Here is a 17,665-nt window from a genome sequence, read left to right as displayed (position 1 = left end):
GACTTGATAAATTCCCCTGCAGCAGCATCTTTCTGCCAGGCCCCTGAGAGCTGCCCAGCCCGTTGCCAGCCCACTCTGCACAGCCAGCCACTTTCACCACAACTGAGGCTGCAGAGCGCTGGGCCTCCTCTAGAACTCTCTAGAAGGGCGCTTACTGTCGTTCTTCTGGAGCCTGGAGTTCCAGGGGCACCCGGCCTGCCTCTTCGACCCTGCCAAAGAACAGAGCATGTGACAGTGATGACACAGAAGTGAAAAATCCTCTGCATCAGCCCACAGCCCCCGCAGCGTGCGCGTGGGCGCACACCAACCAGCCATTCTCCCTGTGGGAGGCAGCGCTCCTTCCAGGGGTCATCAATCTCATCGTCTCTACTTGGGTGACCAGGGGCGGTGGACAAAATGCTAATGGCATGACTTCGTTGCTCATCACCACTGTCTAACTGGTGTTTGGGGGAACATACCGGAGGGTCTTCCGATCGATGACCCCCACCACGTCACCGGGCAGGTCATGCAGTGACTGATGCTTGCTATGCGTTAGTTTGGGCTATTACTGATTTGGGTTTCTGTCTTTGGATTTCTATTTCCTGTTGGCTAATCTGTAGATTAGCATCCCAATGTGAATAAAATCTCATAAAACTCACAAATCTTCCCAAGATACAAAAGGAGGGAATAATCTATGAATCTACTCTAAGACATATTTATGACTTAGCAGCAGCAGGTAACGTTTACTGACTGCTTACTTATGATGTGGCAAGAACAGGCCATTGAATCCCTACCATAATCTTTAAAAAGCAGGCTATTTATCCCATTTTGCAGATGAGAAAAATCAAGGTTTACAGAAGGTGGCCCAAGGCTGCAGAACTGCCCAGGTCTGTCTCCAAAGCATGGTTCTGTCCACACACCAGCCTTCTTCCTTAAGCAAAATACAAAGGGAACTTCCTCCTCAAGAAGATGCAGAGACACACAACTTCCAGGTAACTAAGGATTGTAGAAAATCCTAAAAACCTGATAAAGGTGACCAAAGTGTGACTTGTGAGTTCAAGAGATTAATCCCAAGAGACTTGCCTCAAGGATGTGGGCCATGTAGCTCTACCAGAGCACGTCCTTTTCATCACGTGTTACTAGCAATACAATGTCTTTTTAGGGTATATGTTCCCTGGATTTTGGGAAGGTCAACAACTTTTTCCTAGCACAGTTGTATCAGCTAGACCTACATTTTAAGTTAGAATTTAGACATTTCCCTTCAGGAATGAAGAACTCAGTGGTATGACTTGGTCAAGCAAGTCACCACAAAATCAGAGGTCAAAGAGAATGTTTCTTGAATTCCAGAGCAGAAGATAAGCAGGAGTAAAAAATATTTTTGCTCCTATAAATAGATTTTCTATACCAAGCATATTCACTCTGATTCCAAATTTCTTATCATGCATTTCATATTCCATTGCTAAGTACTTGAGCCTCACAATTGTCACATGATCATTTTACAAGTTACTCCCAAATGCCCACATAATTACTTGTCTTCCGCTTTCTCCTTTCAAGCCCTTGGGACCTGCTATGGTATTGTCAAATCCAGGAGCACCCTAAAATACAGAAAACAAAGAGAAAAAATGAATGGGTTTTGAATAATTCTCCTTCACGATGCAGCATATCTATAGCACACTTTGCTATCCCAAAGGAAGTTGACAAGGGCAGTTCAACCCACTGGAAAGCAGAAATTGGCTCAATGACAAATGGCACACAAGTATTTTCCTTTCCTCCTGCTTTGTGTCATCAGGATAAGAATGGAGACCTAAGCTAAATGTGTGGGAAGAAAGCAAACAGCTCCCCATAGAAGGCAGAGCCCGGGGAAGCCAGAGCGCACGAGCTGGGTTTGAGACAGCGTGGCTCCTGCAACCACAGGTAGCTGTCTTGCTCCTGCCACAATTTCTCTTAATTATTCCTCTTTTTTCCTGTGGCCTAGAAATTTTTAGTGGCGTAAAATGGGTGGATTTTACTTTCTCCTGCCCTTGGGAGTAATTTCAGGACACTGAGCAGCTCAGGGGGCTGCACCCGATACCCACTCTCTCTGCGTCCTCCGAGCTGCCTTCTCTTCCTTTCTGTTCACCCTTATGACTTTCTGGTTTTCAGGAAGTCCTGGAGTCCTGAGCTTTTCCAAATATTCATATAAACAATTAGCAGGAACTCACTGAAACAGGCACACGTTGTGGGAGGTTATCCTTGGCAGGCTAGACACAAGGCTTTCTAACGTGGGTCTCTGGGACCACGGATGGAGCTGTGTCTCCATGTGGCCCACCCAACCAATCCATCTACTTAATTCAGTCCATGCTCAAAAAAAGGCAGAGGGAACCAACAATTACCCAGTCCTGTGGGTGCCAGCTGCTGAGCTGTCTGGCTGATAGCAACAGAATACCTTCAATCAATCAATAAGTAATTTGAGATCACCAACAGGGACCTCACATTGTTCCAGATACTTAACAAGCTTTTTAGATAGTTTTTGCACTTACAGAGCTTACAGGCTAATGGAGTGGAAAAGATGAGCCTGGAATTTACTAAATTTATGTGAATATGTAAATATTTCTTTGCCTCATCTACTGAAAGCCAAAAAATACCTTCTACATTTATTTTCCTCCTAAATTTAAATATCTAAGTTTTTCAAGCAGAGTTTACCTAAATTTAAAAATTAGAAAATTTTATTTTGGTGAGAAAGGCAGGTCAGGGAAAGGAAGATATTGTGAAGCCCAGAATTTTATTCTATGGTGCATATAAGCCCCTTATTATAGTTCAACTCAAACTATTTGATTGAAGAGATGGTATCAAAAAGAATTATACACTGTGGAGCCAGTGTGGCTCAGTGGTTGAGCTCCAGCTTCCTATATATAAGGTCCTGGGTTTAATCCCTTGCCCTGGTACCTCAAAAAGAAAAAGAAAGGAATTATGTATCAATACATTTTACAGAGCCAAACAACCCAATTTGCATGTGGTCTGAATACGAACGAGTCCAGACTTTCTATTTTTATGCAATTGGACAAATAAGCATCTAATACAAATTTATGATTAAATGTGGGCCTCTAATGACAACGTGGTTTAGAATGATGACCCTTGCTCCCCGCCATAGGTCAGACAAGTGATCTAGCTCAGTTTTCACCCAACATTACTTGAGGCTTTTCTCTCTTCAGGTTAAAATGGGGGATTCCAAACAGCTGAATTAGCTTTCATGTGGTCAGAAATTCCTTTTGAATAAGCTTAGAGTTTCCGGAATCTCTTCCTTTCACATAGATCCCTATGAATCATCGGATCATGTGTGTGTTCCGTGACTGTGCTCCAGTATTTCGATTGATCTTGCCCTCCCCGATTTTACCTGAAAGAGTAACCCACAAAAACCACATATAAAAAAGTAGAGAAAGTTGTACCAGATTCTATATATATATATCCAAGGGGGTGTGAAGAATTAGTATGCATTTGAAAAACCTCTAAAATTAGTAAAGTGACATAAAGCACTTCACAGAGAAGCTCTAGAAATTTGATATTTTAGGCATCCCAAAGTCATAGAACATTTCTTTGTGAATAAAAATCCTTTTTACATTATAGCAAAATCCCCAATGAATTTTCATTTAATAAACATATTTGTATTTAAACTACAATTTTTTTAAAAGATTTATTTTTATTTATTTCTGTCTCCTTCCCCTCCATTCCCCCCTTGTCTTCTCTCTGTGTCCATTCACTGTGTGTTCTTCTGTGACCGCTTCTATCCTTATCAGCAGCACGGGAATCTGTGTTTCTTTTTGTTGTGTCATCTTGTTGTGTCAGCTCTGTGTTTGTGCGGCGCCATTCTTGGGCAGGCTGCACTTTCTTTCGCACTGGGCGGCTCTCCTCATGGGGCGCACTCCTTACAAGTGGGGCTCCGCCATGTGGGGGGCACCCCTGCGTGGCAGGACACTCCTTGCACGCATCAGCACTGCACATGGGCCAGCTCCACACGGGTCAAGGAGGCCTGGGGTTTGAGCCACGGACCTTCCATGTGGTAGACGGACACCCTCACCACTGGGCCAAGTCCGCTTCCCTAAACTACTATTTTTTTGTTTTGTTTTTAGGAGGTACTAGGGTTTGAACTGTGGACCTTGTACATGGGAAGCAGGTGCTCAATCACTTGAGTTACATCTGCTTCTCACTCTATTTCTTTTCCACAAACCCCTGTGTTGAGGGCTGACCTTCAACAGATCGCAGCAAGGTTGCTGCTGTGCTAAGTACGAAACCCCAACCCAGAAGCAGGTCATCTGCGCGTGGTTTAGCACCAGTTTCCCCACGAACGTGTGGTGTGTGATGGGGGTGGGGGCGGCCCCCTTTCCGGCCGTGCCTCGTTTCTTGGGACTACTAGTTCTTAATTATACTTATTTGTGTATACTTTTCTGGTTCTAAATTAGATACTTTTGTTTGAAAGCTCTTACGTCATAAGACTATTATCGGAAGATGACACTTGGCAAACAATATTGCCTTCAAGAGGAAATGCCTCGGCTTTTAAAATAAAATTATCTGCAATGTAAATACAACATTTACATTTGTCAATACCTATTGTACTAAATTCTTTTTCTGAACAACCCACTGTATACTGGAGAAGAGTTATTAAAGATTATGTCCTGTGAGATTCCCAGTTACCCCCACATCCTTCTCAGCATGTGGTTTTGTCAGTTTTAAAAAAAATTTAGCCACTCTACTGGGTAGGAAGTGCAATGCTCTCAAACATTGTGGGTAGGAGTGAGAATTAGCACAAACTTTTTTGGAAAACTGGCTGCAAATATTAAGCTGAAAATATGCATACACGTGATGATCCTGAATTCTACCCTTAAGCAGAAATGTTTACATCTATGCAAAAAAAAAAAGACTTATGCAATAACCTTCATAGCAATACTACGCATAACATCAAATGGGAACAATGCAAATCTCTCTCCACAGTATAATGGATAAATAAATGGTGAAATATTTACACAACAGAATACTATACAGCAACAAGACTACAGGGACTATTTCTAGACCACAACGTGGGTGATCTCACAAGCATAAAGCCAAGCACAAGGAGCAGAAGCAGAAGAGTACGGCAACTCCACGATATGAAGTTGAAGGGTGAAACTAATTTATGGTTTGAGGACAGTGAGCACCTCGGGGAGGGGGCGAACACCTGGAGGGAGCATGACGAGGGGCTTCTGGATGCTGGTAATTTCTATCCTTGACCCTGGGTTGTGGTTACACAGGTGCATTCACAGTCATCAAGCGGCACAATTATGCAATTTTCTGATATATGTTATACAGTTCAATAAAAACAAAGAAGGGTTAAAAACAAACCTACATCAGGGTGATTCACCAGGAAGAAATAACAATCATAATTGTATTTGCACCTACCCGGGATGCCCCAAATTACATGAGGCAAACTAGCAAAACTGAAGGGAGAAACAGATGTCTCTACAATAATAATTGGAGACTTCGATGCACCACTCACATCATTGGATAGAATATCTGGGCAGAGGATCAATAAAGAAACAAAGAGTTTAAACAATATGTTGAATGAACGAAACCTAATAGATACTATATTTATAGAGTGTTGCACTTCCAAACAACAGAATATACGTTTTTTCAAGTGCTCATGGATCCTTCTCCAAGATAGACCATATGTTGGGTCACAAAACAGATCTCAACAAATTTAAAAAGACTGAAATTATACAAAGCACTTTTTCTGCCCAAAAGGGAATAAAGATGGACATCAACAAGAGGCAGAAAAAGGGGAAATAAAAGAAGAGCTAAAAAATCAATGATCTAACTATACAGCTGGAGGAACTAGAAAAAGAAGAGCAAACTATGCCCAAAGCAAGCAGACGGCATAAAATAACAAAGATCAGAGCAGAAATAAATGAAATTGAGAACAAAAATACAATAGAGAGAATTAACAAAACAAAATTTGGTTCTTTGAGAAGATTAACAAAACTGACAAAACCTTAGCTGACAAAGAAAAAAAGAGAAAAGATGTAAATAAATAAAATCAGAAATGAAAATGGAGACATTACTACTGACCCTACAGACATAAAAGAGATCATGAGAGGATACTATGATCAACTGTATGCAGACACCCTAGACAATATAGATGAAATGGAAAAATTCGAGGAACATACAAAGAACCTACACTGACCTTGAGAAATACAAGAACTCAACAAACCAATCACAAGTAAAGAGATTGACTCAACCATCAAAAACCTGCCCAAAATGAAAAGCCCAGGACCAGATGACTTCACAGGTGAGTTCTACCAAACATTCAAAGAAGAATTTAACACCAAACTTAAACAAACTCTTCTAAAAAGTTGAACAAGAAGGAATACTACCAACACATTCCATGAATCCAATATCCCCCTAATACCAAAGCCAGATAAAGACATGAAAAAAGAAAATTATAGACCCATTTCCCTAATGAATACAGATGCAAAAATCCTCAACAAAATACTCTCTAATCAAATTCGACAACACAGTGTAAGAATTATTCATCATGATCAAGTGGGTTTTATCCCAGGCATGCAAGGGTAGTTCAGCACAAGAAAATCAATCAGCATAAAAGGGTGAAAAATCACATGATCATCTCGATTGATGCAGAAAAGGCATTTGACAAAACACAGCATCCTTTCTTGATAAAAACACTCCAAAAGATAGGAATTGAAGGAAACTTTCTCAATATCAAAAAGGGTATATATGAAAAACCCACAAGTAGATTGTACTCAATGGTGAAAGATTAACAGCTTACCCATTGAGATCCATGGGTAAGATAAGGATGCCCACTGTCACCACTGTTGTTTGATATAGTGCTAGAGGTTCTAGCTAGAGCAATCAGGAAAGAAAAAGAAATAAATGGTGTTCCAATTGGAAAGGAAGAAGTAAAACTTTCACTATTCAAGATACTATGATCCTATATAGAAAGTCCTGAAAAATCTAGAACAAAGCTACTAGAGTTAATAAATGAGGTCAGCAAAGTGGCAGGATACAAGATTAATACACAAAAATCAACAGTGTTTCTGTACACTAGTAATGAGCAATCTGAGGAGGAAGTCAGAGGAAAAAATTCCATTTCTAACAGTGACTAAAAGAATCAAACATTTAGGAATAAATTTAACCAAGGATATAAGGCACTCATATTCAGAAAATTACAGTGCATTGCTAAAGGAAATCAAAGAAGACCTGAATAAATGGAAGAACATTCTATATTCATGCATTGGAAGAGTAAATATCTTTAAGATGTTAATTCTTCCCAAACTGATACACAGATTCAATGCAATACCAATAAAAATTCTAAAAGTCTTTTTTAAAGAAATGGAAAAAAAGTCAAATAGCCAGAAATATCTTAAAAAGGAAGAACAAAGTTGGATGACTCTCAGTTCTAGTCTTTAAATCATATTACCTAGCTGGTGATAAAAACAGCATGGTATTGGCATAAAGATGGACATAGAGATCAATGAAACTGAATTGATGGTTCAGAAACAGACCCTCACATCTATGATTAAGTGATTTTTGACAAGACTGTCACGCCCTCCCAGCTGGGGCAGAATAATCTGTTCAACAAATGGTGCTGGGAGAAGTGGATATCCATATCCAAAAGAAAGATCTATGTCATACCTTACACAAAAGTTAACTTGAAATGGATCAAAAAGACCTAAATATAAAATCTAGAACCATTTCTTAAATCTTAAACAAAAGCACAAGCAATGAAAGAAAACATGGAAAAATAGGACCTCCTCAAACTTAAATACTTTTGTGCTTCAAAGGACTTTGTCAAGAAGGTGAAAAGGCAGCCCACTCAGTGGGGGAAAGTATTTGGAAACCACATATCTGATAAGGGTTTGATTTCCATCCTATATAAAGATATCATACAACCTATATAGAGAGATCATACAACAAAAAAAGAGCAAGTAATCCAATTTTAAAAATGGGCAAACGACTGAAGTAGACATTTCTCCAAAGAAGAAATACAAATGGAGAAAATGCACATGAAAAAAAAAGTTCAATATCACTATTAGGGAAATGCAAATCAAAACTACAATAAGATATCATCTCACACTGCATAGAATGGCCATTAATAAATAACAGAAAGCAACAAGTGCTGGAGAGGATGTGGAGAAATAATCACTGTTGGTGAGAATCTAGAACAGTGCAGCCTCTATGAAATTCAGTTTGGTGGTTCCTTAGGAAGCTAAATATAAAACTGCAGTATGATCTGGCAATCCCTCTACTAGAAATATATCCAGAAGAACTGAAAACTGTCACATGGACAGACATTTGCACGATGGTATTCATAGTATTATTCACTATTGCCAAACGATGGAAACAACCCAATTATCCATCAACTGATGAGTGGATGAACAACATGTGGTATATAAATACAATGGAATACTATGCTGCTGTAAGAAGAAGTGAAATTGAGACACAGACAATAACATGGATGAACCTTGAGGACATTATGCTGAGTGAAATAAGCCAGACAAAAGAACAAATATTACATGGTCCCACTAATATGAACTAGATACAAAGAATAAATACACAGAGTTAAAACCTCGAGTATTGGTTAGTAGGAGAGAGGATGAGGGCTGAGAAGTGTCCTGATGCTTAATATCTCTAGAACTTTTAATTAGCTTGACTGTACAACTGTGGAAATGGATAGAGTTGATAACACATTACAGTGAGTATAACATGGTTGATTTCTAAATGGGATTGTGGCTGAAAGGGGTAGTCTAGGGACAAAAATGTCAATTGAAAGAAATCTACAGAATAATCTAGGGACTGAATAACAGTGAACCCAGAGGTAGATGAAGATTATGGTTAACAGTATAGATACAAGAATGTTCTTCTATAAACTAGAACAAATGTACGTCACTAATGTAAGTGGTGAGATTACAGTGATGCATGGGAAAAATACAATTGATGTAACTTACAGATTATAGTTAACAGGAATATTGTAATATTCTTGCATCAATGTCAAAGAAGGTCATATGACAATGCTAAGTGTCACTAATAGAAGGGTATGGGATCTTTTCATTTGGACTAAGGAAAATCTTCAAAAATTTCTGGTGCGATGACTGCACAATTCTATGATAAAAGTGAGAGCCACTGAGTGTACACTTTGGATAGACCGTACAAGGCATGGACTTAAAACACAGTGAACCATGTGGTGGGAGATGGACTGTGGTTAACAGGACAAATATGAGAATGTTCTCTCATGAAGTATAACAATCGTACTACTAATACGTGGTGTTATTAATAGGTGGGGTGCATGGAAAAAATGTACCAGATGTAAGCCACGGACCACAGTTAGTGGTAACGGTCTGATCATGTTCTTTAATAAGTTGTAACAAACATACCACAACAATGTAAGGTGTTGGTGGAGGGGTGATATACAGGAACTCTGCACATTATGCACGATTGTTGTGTAAGTGCACAATTTTCTCTAAACACACACACACACACACATATATATATATATTTAAAAACTAGCCTCATTTATTAAGGTTTTGGAGACCTACCCGTGGGCATGGTGACAAAAGTCCACTGGCCTTGGCATGCTCCCTAAAGTGGCATGTGCTTTTTTGGGGTGGGTGGTGCCTGCTCATCTGGGTGTGTCCTTGTGAGAGCAGGCACCTGGTATCATGAGTTTTGCCTAATATAATCCTAGCTGGCTTGGATTCAGAGAATCTCTACTGGGGAAAGACTCTTGAAGGAAGGTTTCCTGAAGGTGGCCTGTTCCTTCCGTTCTATCCATATTTTGGTGTACTACTCAGAAGGAAGCGACGCAGTGGACTGAGTTTCCTCATAGCTCTGAAGCCCAAGGGCAATCCTGATAAATATTCTCCCAGAACGCATGTGCAAATGACGCACAAAGGCTTCTCACTGCCCATACTCATCCATCACAGCGAGGTCTAGCATAAGATGGCTGCTTTGATGGTTGAAACTCAGGATCGCTACTGCAATACCCTAAAATGGGCAGGTCTCCATGGAAGGGCTGGTGAGGACTCAGCCCCAGCCCTGATTCACACCAGGTACTCACAGGATCTCCTCGCAGGCCCTTTGCGCCACGGTCACCAGAAATCCCCCTCGTCCCTGGGCTGCCCTGAAGGGAATGCAAATCAAAATAAGAATAGGACAAGAAATTTCTCTAGAGCTAATAAAAACAAAGAGCATATAATATCTTCACACTGCTTTGAATACTAAAACCTTTCTTTTTTTTTACTAAGATTATTTCTAAACTGGAAAAAAGAACAACCCAAAATAGTTTCAGGCAATATGTGACTAATTCAAGAGCAACCTCAACCATTTGCCACAGTGGCGAACGCTGTGATGTAGACACATTGGCCATCTTGTTTAGTTCTCACAACTGCTTTAAGAACAAACCACTGCTTATTTTCTTCCTTTCAGCGAGGCACTTTCAACTTGGAAAGATGAGGCAATTTACCCAAGGTGGTTGTGCCCCCTAGGAGGTGGGTTTCTGACTCATCCGTTCACATGCTAGAGACAAGTGACCTGGATGATTCGGGCACGGCTGCTGTAGGTGTGTGCTCTAGATGGGGCTGGGTCGCAGTCGCTCTCCGAGGTGCTGACAGACCCTTTCCAGTACCCCTAACTGCCGTAGCAGCTGCTTTTCATTCGCGGCTCCAGTTCGTCACTTGTCCCTGTATCCATATTCTTTGCCATGTAGCTTTTCGATGTCTTCCCACTGTAGCAGGGCAAAATTTCCCACCCCTGAGTTCAGCCGTGTGATTTGATCTGGCTAAGAGAAAGACAGCAGTGCTAGTGCAAGAGCGCCAAGCCGCGGCCTCGAGAGGCATCACGGGGTCTCGTATGTTTTTCCTTGTTCTCTGTGCACCGGCCATCACCATGGAAGGACTTGGCCAACATGGCCAGGCTAGCTCTCTAGCCCCAGGCTAGCTCTCCAGCTCCAGGCTAGCTCTCCTCTAGCCCCAGGCTAGCTCTCTAGCCCCAGGCTAGCTCTCCAGCTCCAGGCTAGCTCTCCAGCCCCAGGCTAGCTCTCTAGCGCCAGGCTAGCTCTCTAGCCCCAGGCTAGCACTCTGAAGACATGTAGAGCAAAGTCTCCAGTGAACCTGTAGACATACGGGCCAAGGTCAGCCTGGATCAGGTGAACATCTCAGACACATAGGAACTAGATATTTATTTATTTTCTGAGATTTTGTGGTTGTGGAAATTCTGTGGCAATAGCAGACTGGTACACCTGGGGTAGCTATTCTATTCTGATGATCACATCTTGACTTCCCAGTATAAATTTTTTTGTTTGCCCCTTTGTTCAGTCCCTACCTGGGCTCCGTCATCACCCTTTTCTCCTTTTCTTCCAGGAAGACCATTGTCACCCTAAAACAGCAAAGCAGAGAAAACTCAAATTCCCACTTTCTCAATGGGAAGTTGCTTAGAAGGGTCTCCATGGTACAAGGAGAAGGCTACCTGCTCTCCATTTAGTCCATCAATTCCACTTTCCCCAACTTCTCCCTGAAAAGATAGATGTGATCAGAATAGTGATACATCACAATATATGGGGAAAGAAGTTGGACAACAACAAAAAAAACTATCTAATTTTGTGCTCCACATATTGCCTATTTGTTAGACTGGCCCGGGGTAATATCCAAGATTCTCAGCAATTGAACTGTCAACAAATAATACACATGGCTGGCAATAAAAGCAGGAATAAATGCAATAAAATGGCAATAAAGAAGGAAGATGAACAGGCATGCTTATGATGGAAACTTCAGTTGTACAACCTCTGGTTAATAATCTCAAAAATAAAAATGTTTCTAGATAACAGATGGGTAGATAAATGGATGTGCTGGTACCATACCTCCCGTCCATTTAGTCCTCTGGTGCCCTGAAAATAGAAAGGACAAAGGTGGTTAGTGTGGAAAAACCGAATTAACACTGGGACGATTTCACAGCGTGCAGGTGAGTCTCACCTTAGGACCTTTGGCGCCATAGCATCCCTTGGTACCCGGCTCTCCCATGGGTCCAGGGGCCCCTCTGTCTCCCTATAAAGGAACACACATCCACGTAAGTTTTTTTTCTATTTTAATCTGCGATCTGTCCTGGAAATGACACATTATTTGCTGGGAAAAAAATGTGACTACTCATGGTTTACAACCTGGAATTTAAAAAAAATAAAAACTAAGAATGGAAGTAAACCAGAACGACTCTGATGACAGCTCTTTGCTTTGGACCCCACCTGTGTATTGCCCTGGGTAGGTGCTACCTATGTAAGACAGGCATACAAACAGTTGGCGATCAAGGAGTGTCATCGGGTTCAGGAGGTATTACAGGATGAGATAAAGATGATCTAAGCAAGCAGAGGCACAACTTCTAGTCCCAAACGTATCTTCCTTCTCTCTTTTCCAAGCACCCCTCCTGTGATCTTGATCTTGGTGACCCCACCACCCTCTGCAGTCTTGAGAGATGGAAACAAGGATGTCAGCCTCAGCCTCTCTCCCCCCAGGTGGTCATCAGGTAGGCTCCCTTATCATCCTGAACGTGTCTATTCACATTGTCCAAGAGCGGGACCTCTTTGTATTGCGCCCAACCTCCTGGGAGGCTCCCACCAGCTGCTGTATCGTCACCCGTAATGTGGCCCAAGCACGCTTCCTAAGCCAGCCCCGCAACACGTTCACTCGTGTGCTTGGCATTGTTCGGTCACTGCCCATCAACCAGAAGACACAGTCCAAATCTGCAGGGAATGCAACACTCTATCACTTGGGTCCTGCCTGCCATGCACCTGCTCCTGCTTTGTCTGGTGTTCCAGCCAGGTCAACCCATGGCCGTTCTGCAAACGTGCCATTCCCTGACTCAAGTCAAGCCCTTGAGCACACGGTTTCCTCTGTCGTTGAATGCTCTTCCTTGCAAAGAGGCAACTCCTCATGAACGTGCCTGGAGAAGTTCCTGTTCTTCCTCAGACGCCTGCCCAAGCACTCCCCCTTATTCACAGCTTCCCCCTCCCACCCCAATCCCACCTGAGCTGCTCCCGGAGGCTCACGTGCTCGCTCTGCCACATTTCCCTGCACCTCTTGAGGCCTTTATGATGGCCTTTGTATAACAACTGTGTCCACAGCCGCCTTTCCCAGAGGTAGGGACCATGTATTTTCTTTAATTGAGTTTTCTTATTTCTAGGGCTGAGTACTGTGCTTGGTACATGGTAAGATGTTTCATGTAAGTATTTGTTATGGGAGTGAGTGGATGAGTGCAGTAATAAGTGAGGTCTTTGATAAATAGAGTGGTGAATGGTAATAAATAGAGCGCTGAATGGTAAGATGCTTACACACAATTGTTAAATGACCAGATGGATGGATGGATGGATGGATGGATGATGGATGGATGGATGGATGGATGGATGGGTGGATGGACAGATGGATGGATGGATGGATGGACGGATGGATAGATGGATGGATGGATGCAAGAAAGAGTAAGGTACTGTGGAAAATGAGCCAGAAAAGGGTAACTCTTTCATTGAGTCCAATGAGCAGCTTGGTGGGTGGCTGAAGAGGAGACAGTAGGTTGATAAACCACTGATGGCCACTGGAACAAAGCAGAGCAGGATCAGGAAGGACCTAGGGTTCTCCACACGAACCCCCAGGGTCTGATCCCACTTGCTCCCCCTCCACTGAAACAAGGGATTTCATTCTAAGGCAATGTTCCTAGGAGTAAGTGAGCTGGAAAGACCTTCACTTACAGCGATGCCCTCCTCTCCCAGGTAGCCTTCACTGCCTTTAAAACCTTGGGATCCCTGGAAGCAAGAGAAAGGAGAAAACCATCAGTACCCCATAGGCCCAAACCCAGGGGGACGCAAGCAAACTTCCTCAGCTTTACAGCGTGCGTTCATGGGCAACAGTGAGGGTTTGAACAGAAGAGTCCCCGTTCCCCAATGTAGGCTGGGTTTACATGCTTAAAAAGAAACGAGCCTTTGAGACAAGTATCCACAAAACTCAAGGTCACGTGTGTGTGTGAGGACAAGTGAATCAAAGCGTCACCCACTATTCTCACAGGGCTGGGGTTTCTTTCTAGGCATGTATTCAAATGAACACAGCTGTCTTTGTCCCTGACAGACTAGAATTATCATATTTTAATTAAAAAAATTTTTTTACAATAAACTGTAGCATAAATTTTACAATAAATTTACACAAATTGCAATAAATTGTAGCATAAATGTTACACACAGATCACACACATTTTTCTCCTACTTTTTGTGAGCCTTGTTTAAGAAAAAGTTCTACCATTCTCCTTACATAAAGTTGAAGCACTCAGGAAATCATTAGGGCAAAAAGTTTCTTTAGGTACAAGCATGGTGATCTGAGTTATAGTGGCATTTACCAATTATTTCAAAATTGAACACAGATGGAAACAAACAGTATCGAATTGTTAAATATACCCATAGTGTGTTTATACATATTTTCCACATTTCCTAAGGTCTAAAATACCATTTAGACTTTTAGTCTAAAGTTAGAGCCCACAAATTTTTTGTTAGAGACTATGTGAATCAGTGCTATTGGTGATTATTTTATAATAGGCCTGTTTTTGTTTATAAATCTGTGATAAAATTTTGGCCTGGTGAAATGGAATAAAATGTAAAATGTCTTAATATCTTTTGCTCCATGGTGTGATCTGATCTTAGCCTGATTTTCAATAGGCCATAGAAAATATTCTCCACTTGATTTTGTAAATATGTATTAATAGTAATGTCTCTGACGTCATTGAAAAAGGCAAGTGAAATGAATTATTGATATTCAGGAGGTTTTCATTACTCCACATGTGGGATTGCAGCTGATTTTTCTGCATCATTTTCATCCCTGTGAGAACAATGGATGTTGAAGGATCTTGGCAGTTGTTTCTCCCAAGACTTCTATAAAAACTTAAAAAAGGAAAAAGACTCCAACTTAGAATGCCAGGGAAGAGCCATGACTATTTAATTTGACATGGAAGAAGAGGAATGAATTAAAAAGTGAAATTAGCAGTTACCACAGAGCCTCTATCTAGAAGTTAAATCACCCCTTATTTCAACCTCTAACTACGTTTAAAAAAAAACGATGCTCTATCTGGACCAAAGTCACCTTTTTCCCAGGTAGTCCAGGATCTCCCACTGTGCCGTCCCCCCCAATGCACTTGCAGAACAAACAGCAGCACGTCCTTTCAGCAACATTGACCTTGGAGGAGAGAGAGGGTAGAAAATGCATCACGTGGGGTGGCAGTTTCCCACGTCACTCATGCCAGCTCAACGGTATGATCCAACCCCGACTTGAGTGTCAGAAGCTCGTTCATCCCTAAATGACAGTGCTCTAGAGGGAGGGAGAACACATGGGACATTCTTTTGCTCCCACCTTTCTTTCTGGAATCTGCATTCTCCACCATTTGGGGAATTATGCACTGACAACAAAGATGTTTTTGTGCTCCCCAAACTGTATCTATCTAGCCGAGTCCAACTCATGACATACTAATTTATGAATGGGTTTCTTTGTCCCACCCCTCATTGAACATGTGTTGTTGAGTTGCCTATACAGTTCTGTCCCCAACTTCCATGATCAATGAAATGAACACATGCTCCTTTACCCTTTTCCCTCTTTGTGAAATCTTAATATCCTAAAGGATTTAGACACTGCTTGGAACCCAATCTTTCAGCAAACACTTCCAGGACATTTTGTCTGTGATGGGGTTTCAGAAACACCAATCACGCGTCCAACATTTTGGAAGGGCTTGCTGTAGCGCGTGGGAGTGTGGGGGAGAATATTCCTCTTTAGTCTCTGGCCAAAAACATAAATATGAATTAAGAGATTTTAGTGATTTCCTCCTGGCTAAGTTAGTCATTGCCTGAAGAGCTGGCACGTTCCGCTGCATTTTCACAGATAACCCAGCAGAGCTGTAGTTTTTTTGGAAAATTCTCCTTGCAGTAAAAGCTAGGCTCCACTTTAGAGGGGTAGAGTCAGTTTTTGTGTCAAAATTCTAGTGTGACCAGTCAACCCAGAAGTGGATGAGAACTGTGGTTAATAAAAAATTATATCATTGATGTGGAGGCCGTGACCACTGGAGCTGCTGAGGGCAGGGAGAGGGAAAGAGAGGTGCGATACGGGGGCATTTTCAGGACTTGGAATTGTCCTGAATGATATTGCTGGGACAGATGCAGGACATTATATATCCTGCCATAACTCACTGAATGAGTTACACTATGAGAGTGTAAACGCAATGTAAACCATAAGCCATGCTGTGCAGCGGTGCTCCAAAATGTGTTTGTCAAATGCAATGAATGTACCACACTAATGAAAGAAGTTGTTGATGTGAGAGGATTGGGGGTGTGGGGAATGAGGCATATGGGAACCCCTTATATTTTTTAATGTATCATTTTTTTGTGATCTAGGTATCTTTTTAAAAAGATAAATAATAAAAAATAAAGTATACAATCAATGACCAAAAAAAAAATAGTACAAATGTGAGCTTATCCTTCTGTGGACTAGAATGGATGTCCCTGTTGCAGGGTGGTGGGAATGTGGAGAAGCATGGGGAAAATGCATGTTAATGTAAGCTGTGCACTGTAGTGAACAGCAATACTGTAATATCCTTGCATCAATGTCACAGATGTACTGTGTAATAATAGGGGTTATGGAAAAAATATGCCATGTGTATGCAATGGACCATAGCTAGTGGGAATAGTCTGATGGTATTATCTCATAATCTGTAACAAATGTTCCCCAGTGGTGTGGTGTGTGGTTGAAGGGGTGTTGTATGGGAATTCTACACATGTTCATGATTGTTTCATAAGTTCACAATTTCTATAATAAAAATACATTAAAAATTCTAGTGTGACAAGAAAATGAAAATCTTTTATAATAACCATTTAGTAATTTTCCCCCTTTAGTTGCATCTTGTTATATAAAAGTTCCTTTTCTGGCATTATAAAATTCCTCCCCATTTGTTCCCAGAAATTTTCAGAAAAACCAATAAAACTTGGAAATGTGTGAACTTAAACAACAACAAATGGAATCAGCAACTTCGTATTTGATAACTTATTATCTATTTTCTTTAGATCACCAAAATCTTACAGCACCAAATCTATTACTATTAACATTAAGTTGATGTATTACTAGTCCTAAAATGGATTAAATTTTTCTAATAGGGGATTTGATTTATGCGATATCTAAAAACAGAAGACTTGTTTTAAAAAATAATTTCCTCCCTTTATGAATTACCAATACAGATTTCAAGACAGAAAAGACACATTTTGTGAAATGGATACGAGTTCTCCATATAGGAAAGGAGTTCCAATAAAACCTCCATATATTCTAAGTAATTATTTTTACGTATTTGCTTACTACCCTGAACAAACTGTGTTTAAGCATCCACTTACAGATTTAAAAATCCTGTAGAGGGAAAATCACAGGAGTAAGTGGGCTGCTCTTTCTCTATTGAATTTTAAATATAATTTGCTTTTGTTGACGGATCATGTTGTAGGGAAAACACACATCACAGAGACCAGAATCATACAGCTGGTGAGAGGCAACACCGAGGCTGTGTACCTGGGCTCTGCACCTGGGCTGTGCACCTGGGCTCCACACTTAGGCTGTGCACCTGGGCTGTGCACGTGGGCTCTGTACCTGGGCTGTGCACCTGGGCTCCACACTTA

At 41.3% G+C, this 17,665-nt stretch overlaps 1 protein-coding gene across 1 annotated transcript in view; it reads right to left on the bottom strand.

The window, feature by feature from the left end:
- Nucleotides 1–17,665, bottom strand: part of COL6A6 (collagen type VI alpha 6 chain) — a 135,872-nt gene that overhangs the window by 54,911 nt on the left and 63,296 nt on the right. Inside the window, exons 12-20 of the mRNA XM_058290639.2 lie at nucleotides 15,105–15,197; nucleotides 13,730–13,783; nucleotides 11,970–12,041; nucleotides 11,858–11,884; nucleotides 11,467–11,511; nucleotides 11,323–11,376; nucleotides 10,061–10,123; nucleotides 1,509–1,574; nucleotides 156–209 (exon numbers count right to left, since the gene is read on the bottom strand). Coding sequence (XP_058146622.1) covers nucleotides 156–209; nucleotides 1,509–1,574; nucleotides 10,061–10,123; nucleotides 11,323–11,376; nucleotides 11,467–11,511; nucleotides 11,858–11,884; nucleotides 11,970–12,041; nucleotides 13,730–13,783; nucleotides 15,105–15,197 — 528 coding nt within the window. The remainder of the gene's footprint in view (nucleotides 1–155; nucleotides 210–1,508; nucleotides 1,575–10,060; nucleotides 10,124–11,322; nucleotides 11,377–11,466; nucleotides 11,512–11,857; nucleotides 11,885–11,969; nucleotides 12,042–13,729; nucleotides 13,784–15,104; nucleotides 15,198–17,665) is intronic.

Source organism: Dasypus novemcinctus, chromosome 31 (assembly GCF_030445035.2).
Source record: "Dasypus novemcinctus isolate mDasNov1 chromosome 31, mDasNov1.1.hap2, whole genome shotgun sequence".
In the NCBI taxonomy this organism is placed as follows: Eukaryota; Metazoa; Chordata; class Mammalia; order Cingulata; family Dasypodidae; genus Dasypus; species Dasypus novemcinctus.
Note: the sequence above shows the minus strand (reverse complement) of the source record. Positions and strands in the feature narration are given on the sequence as shown.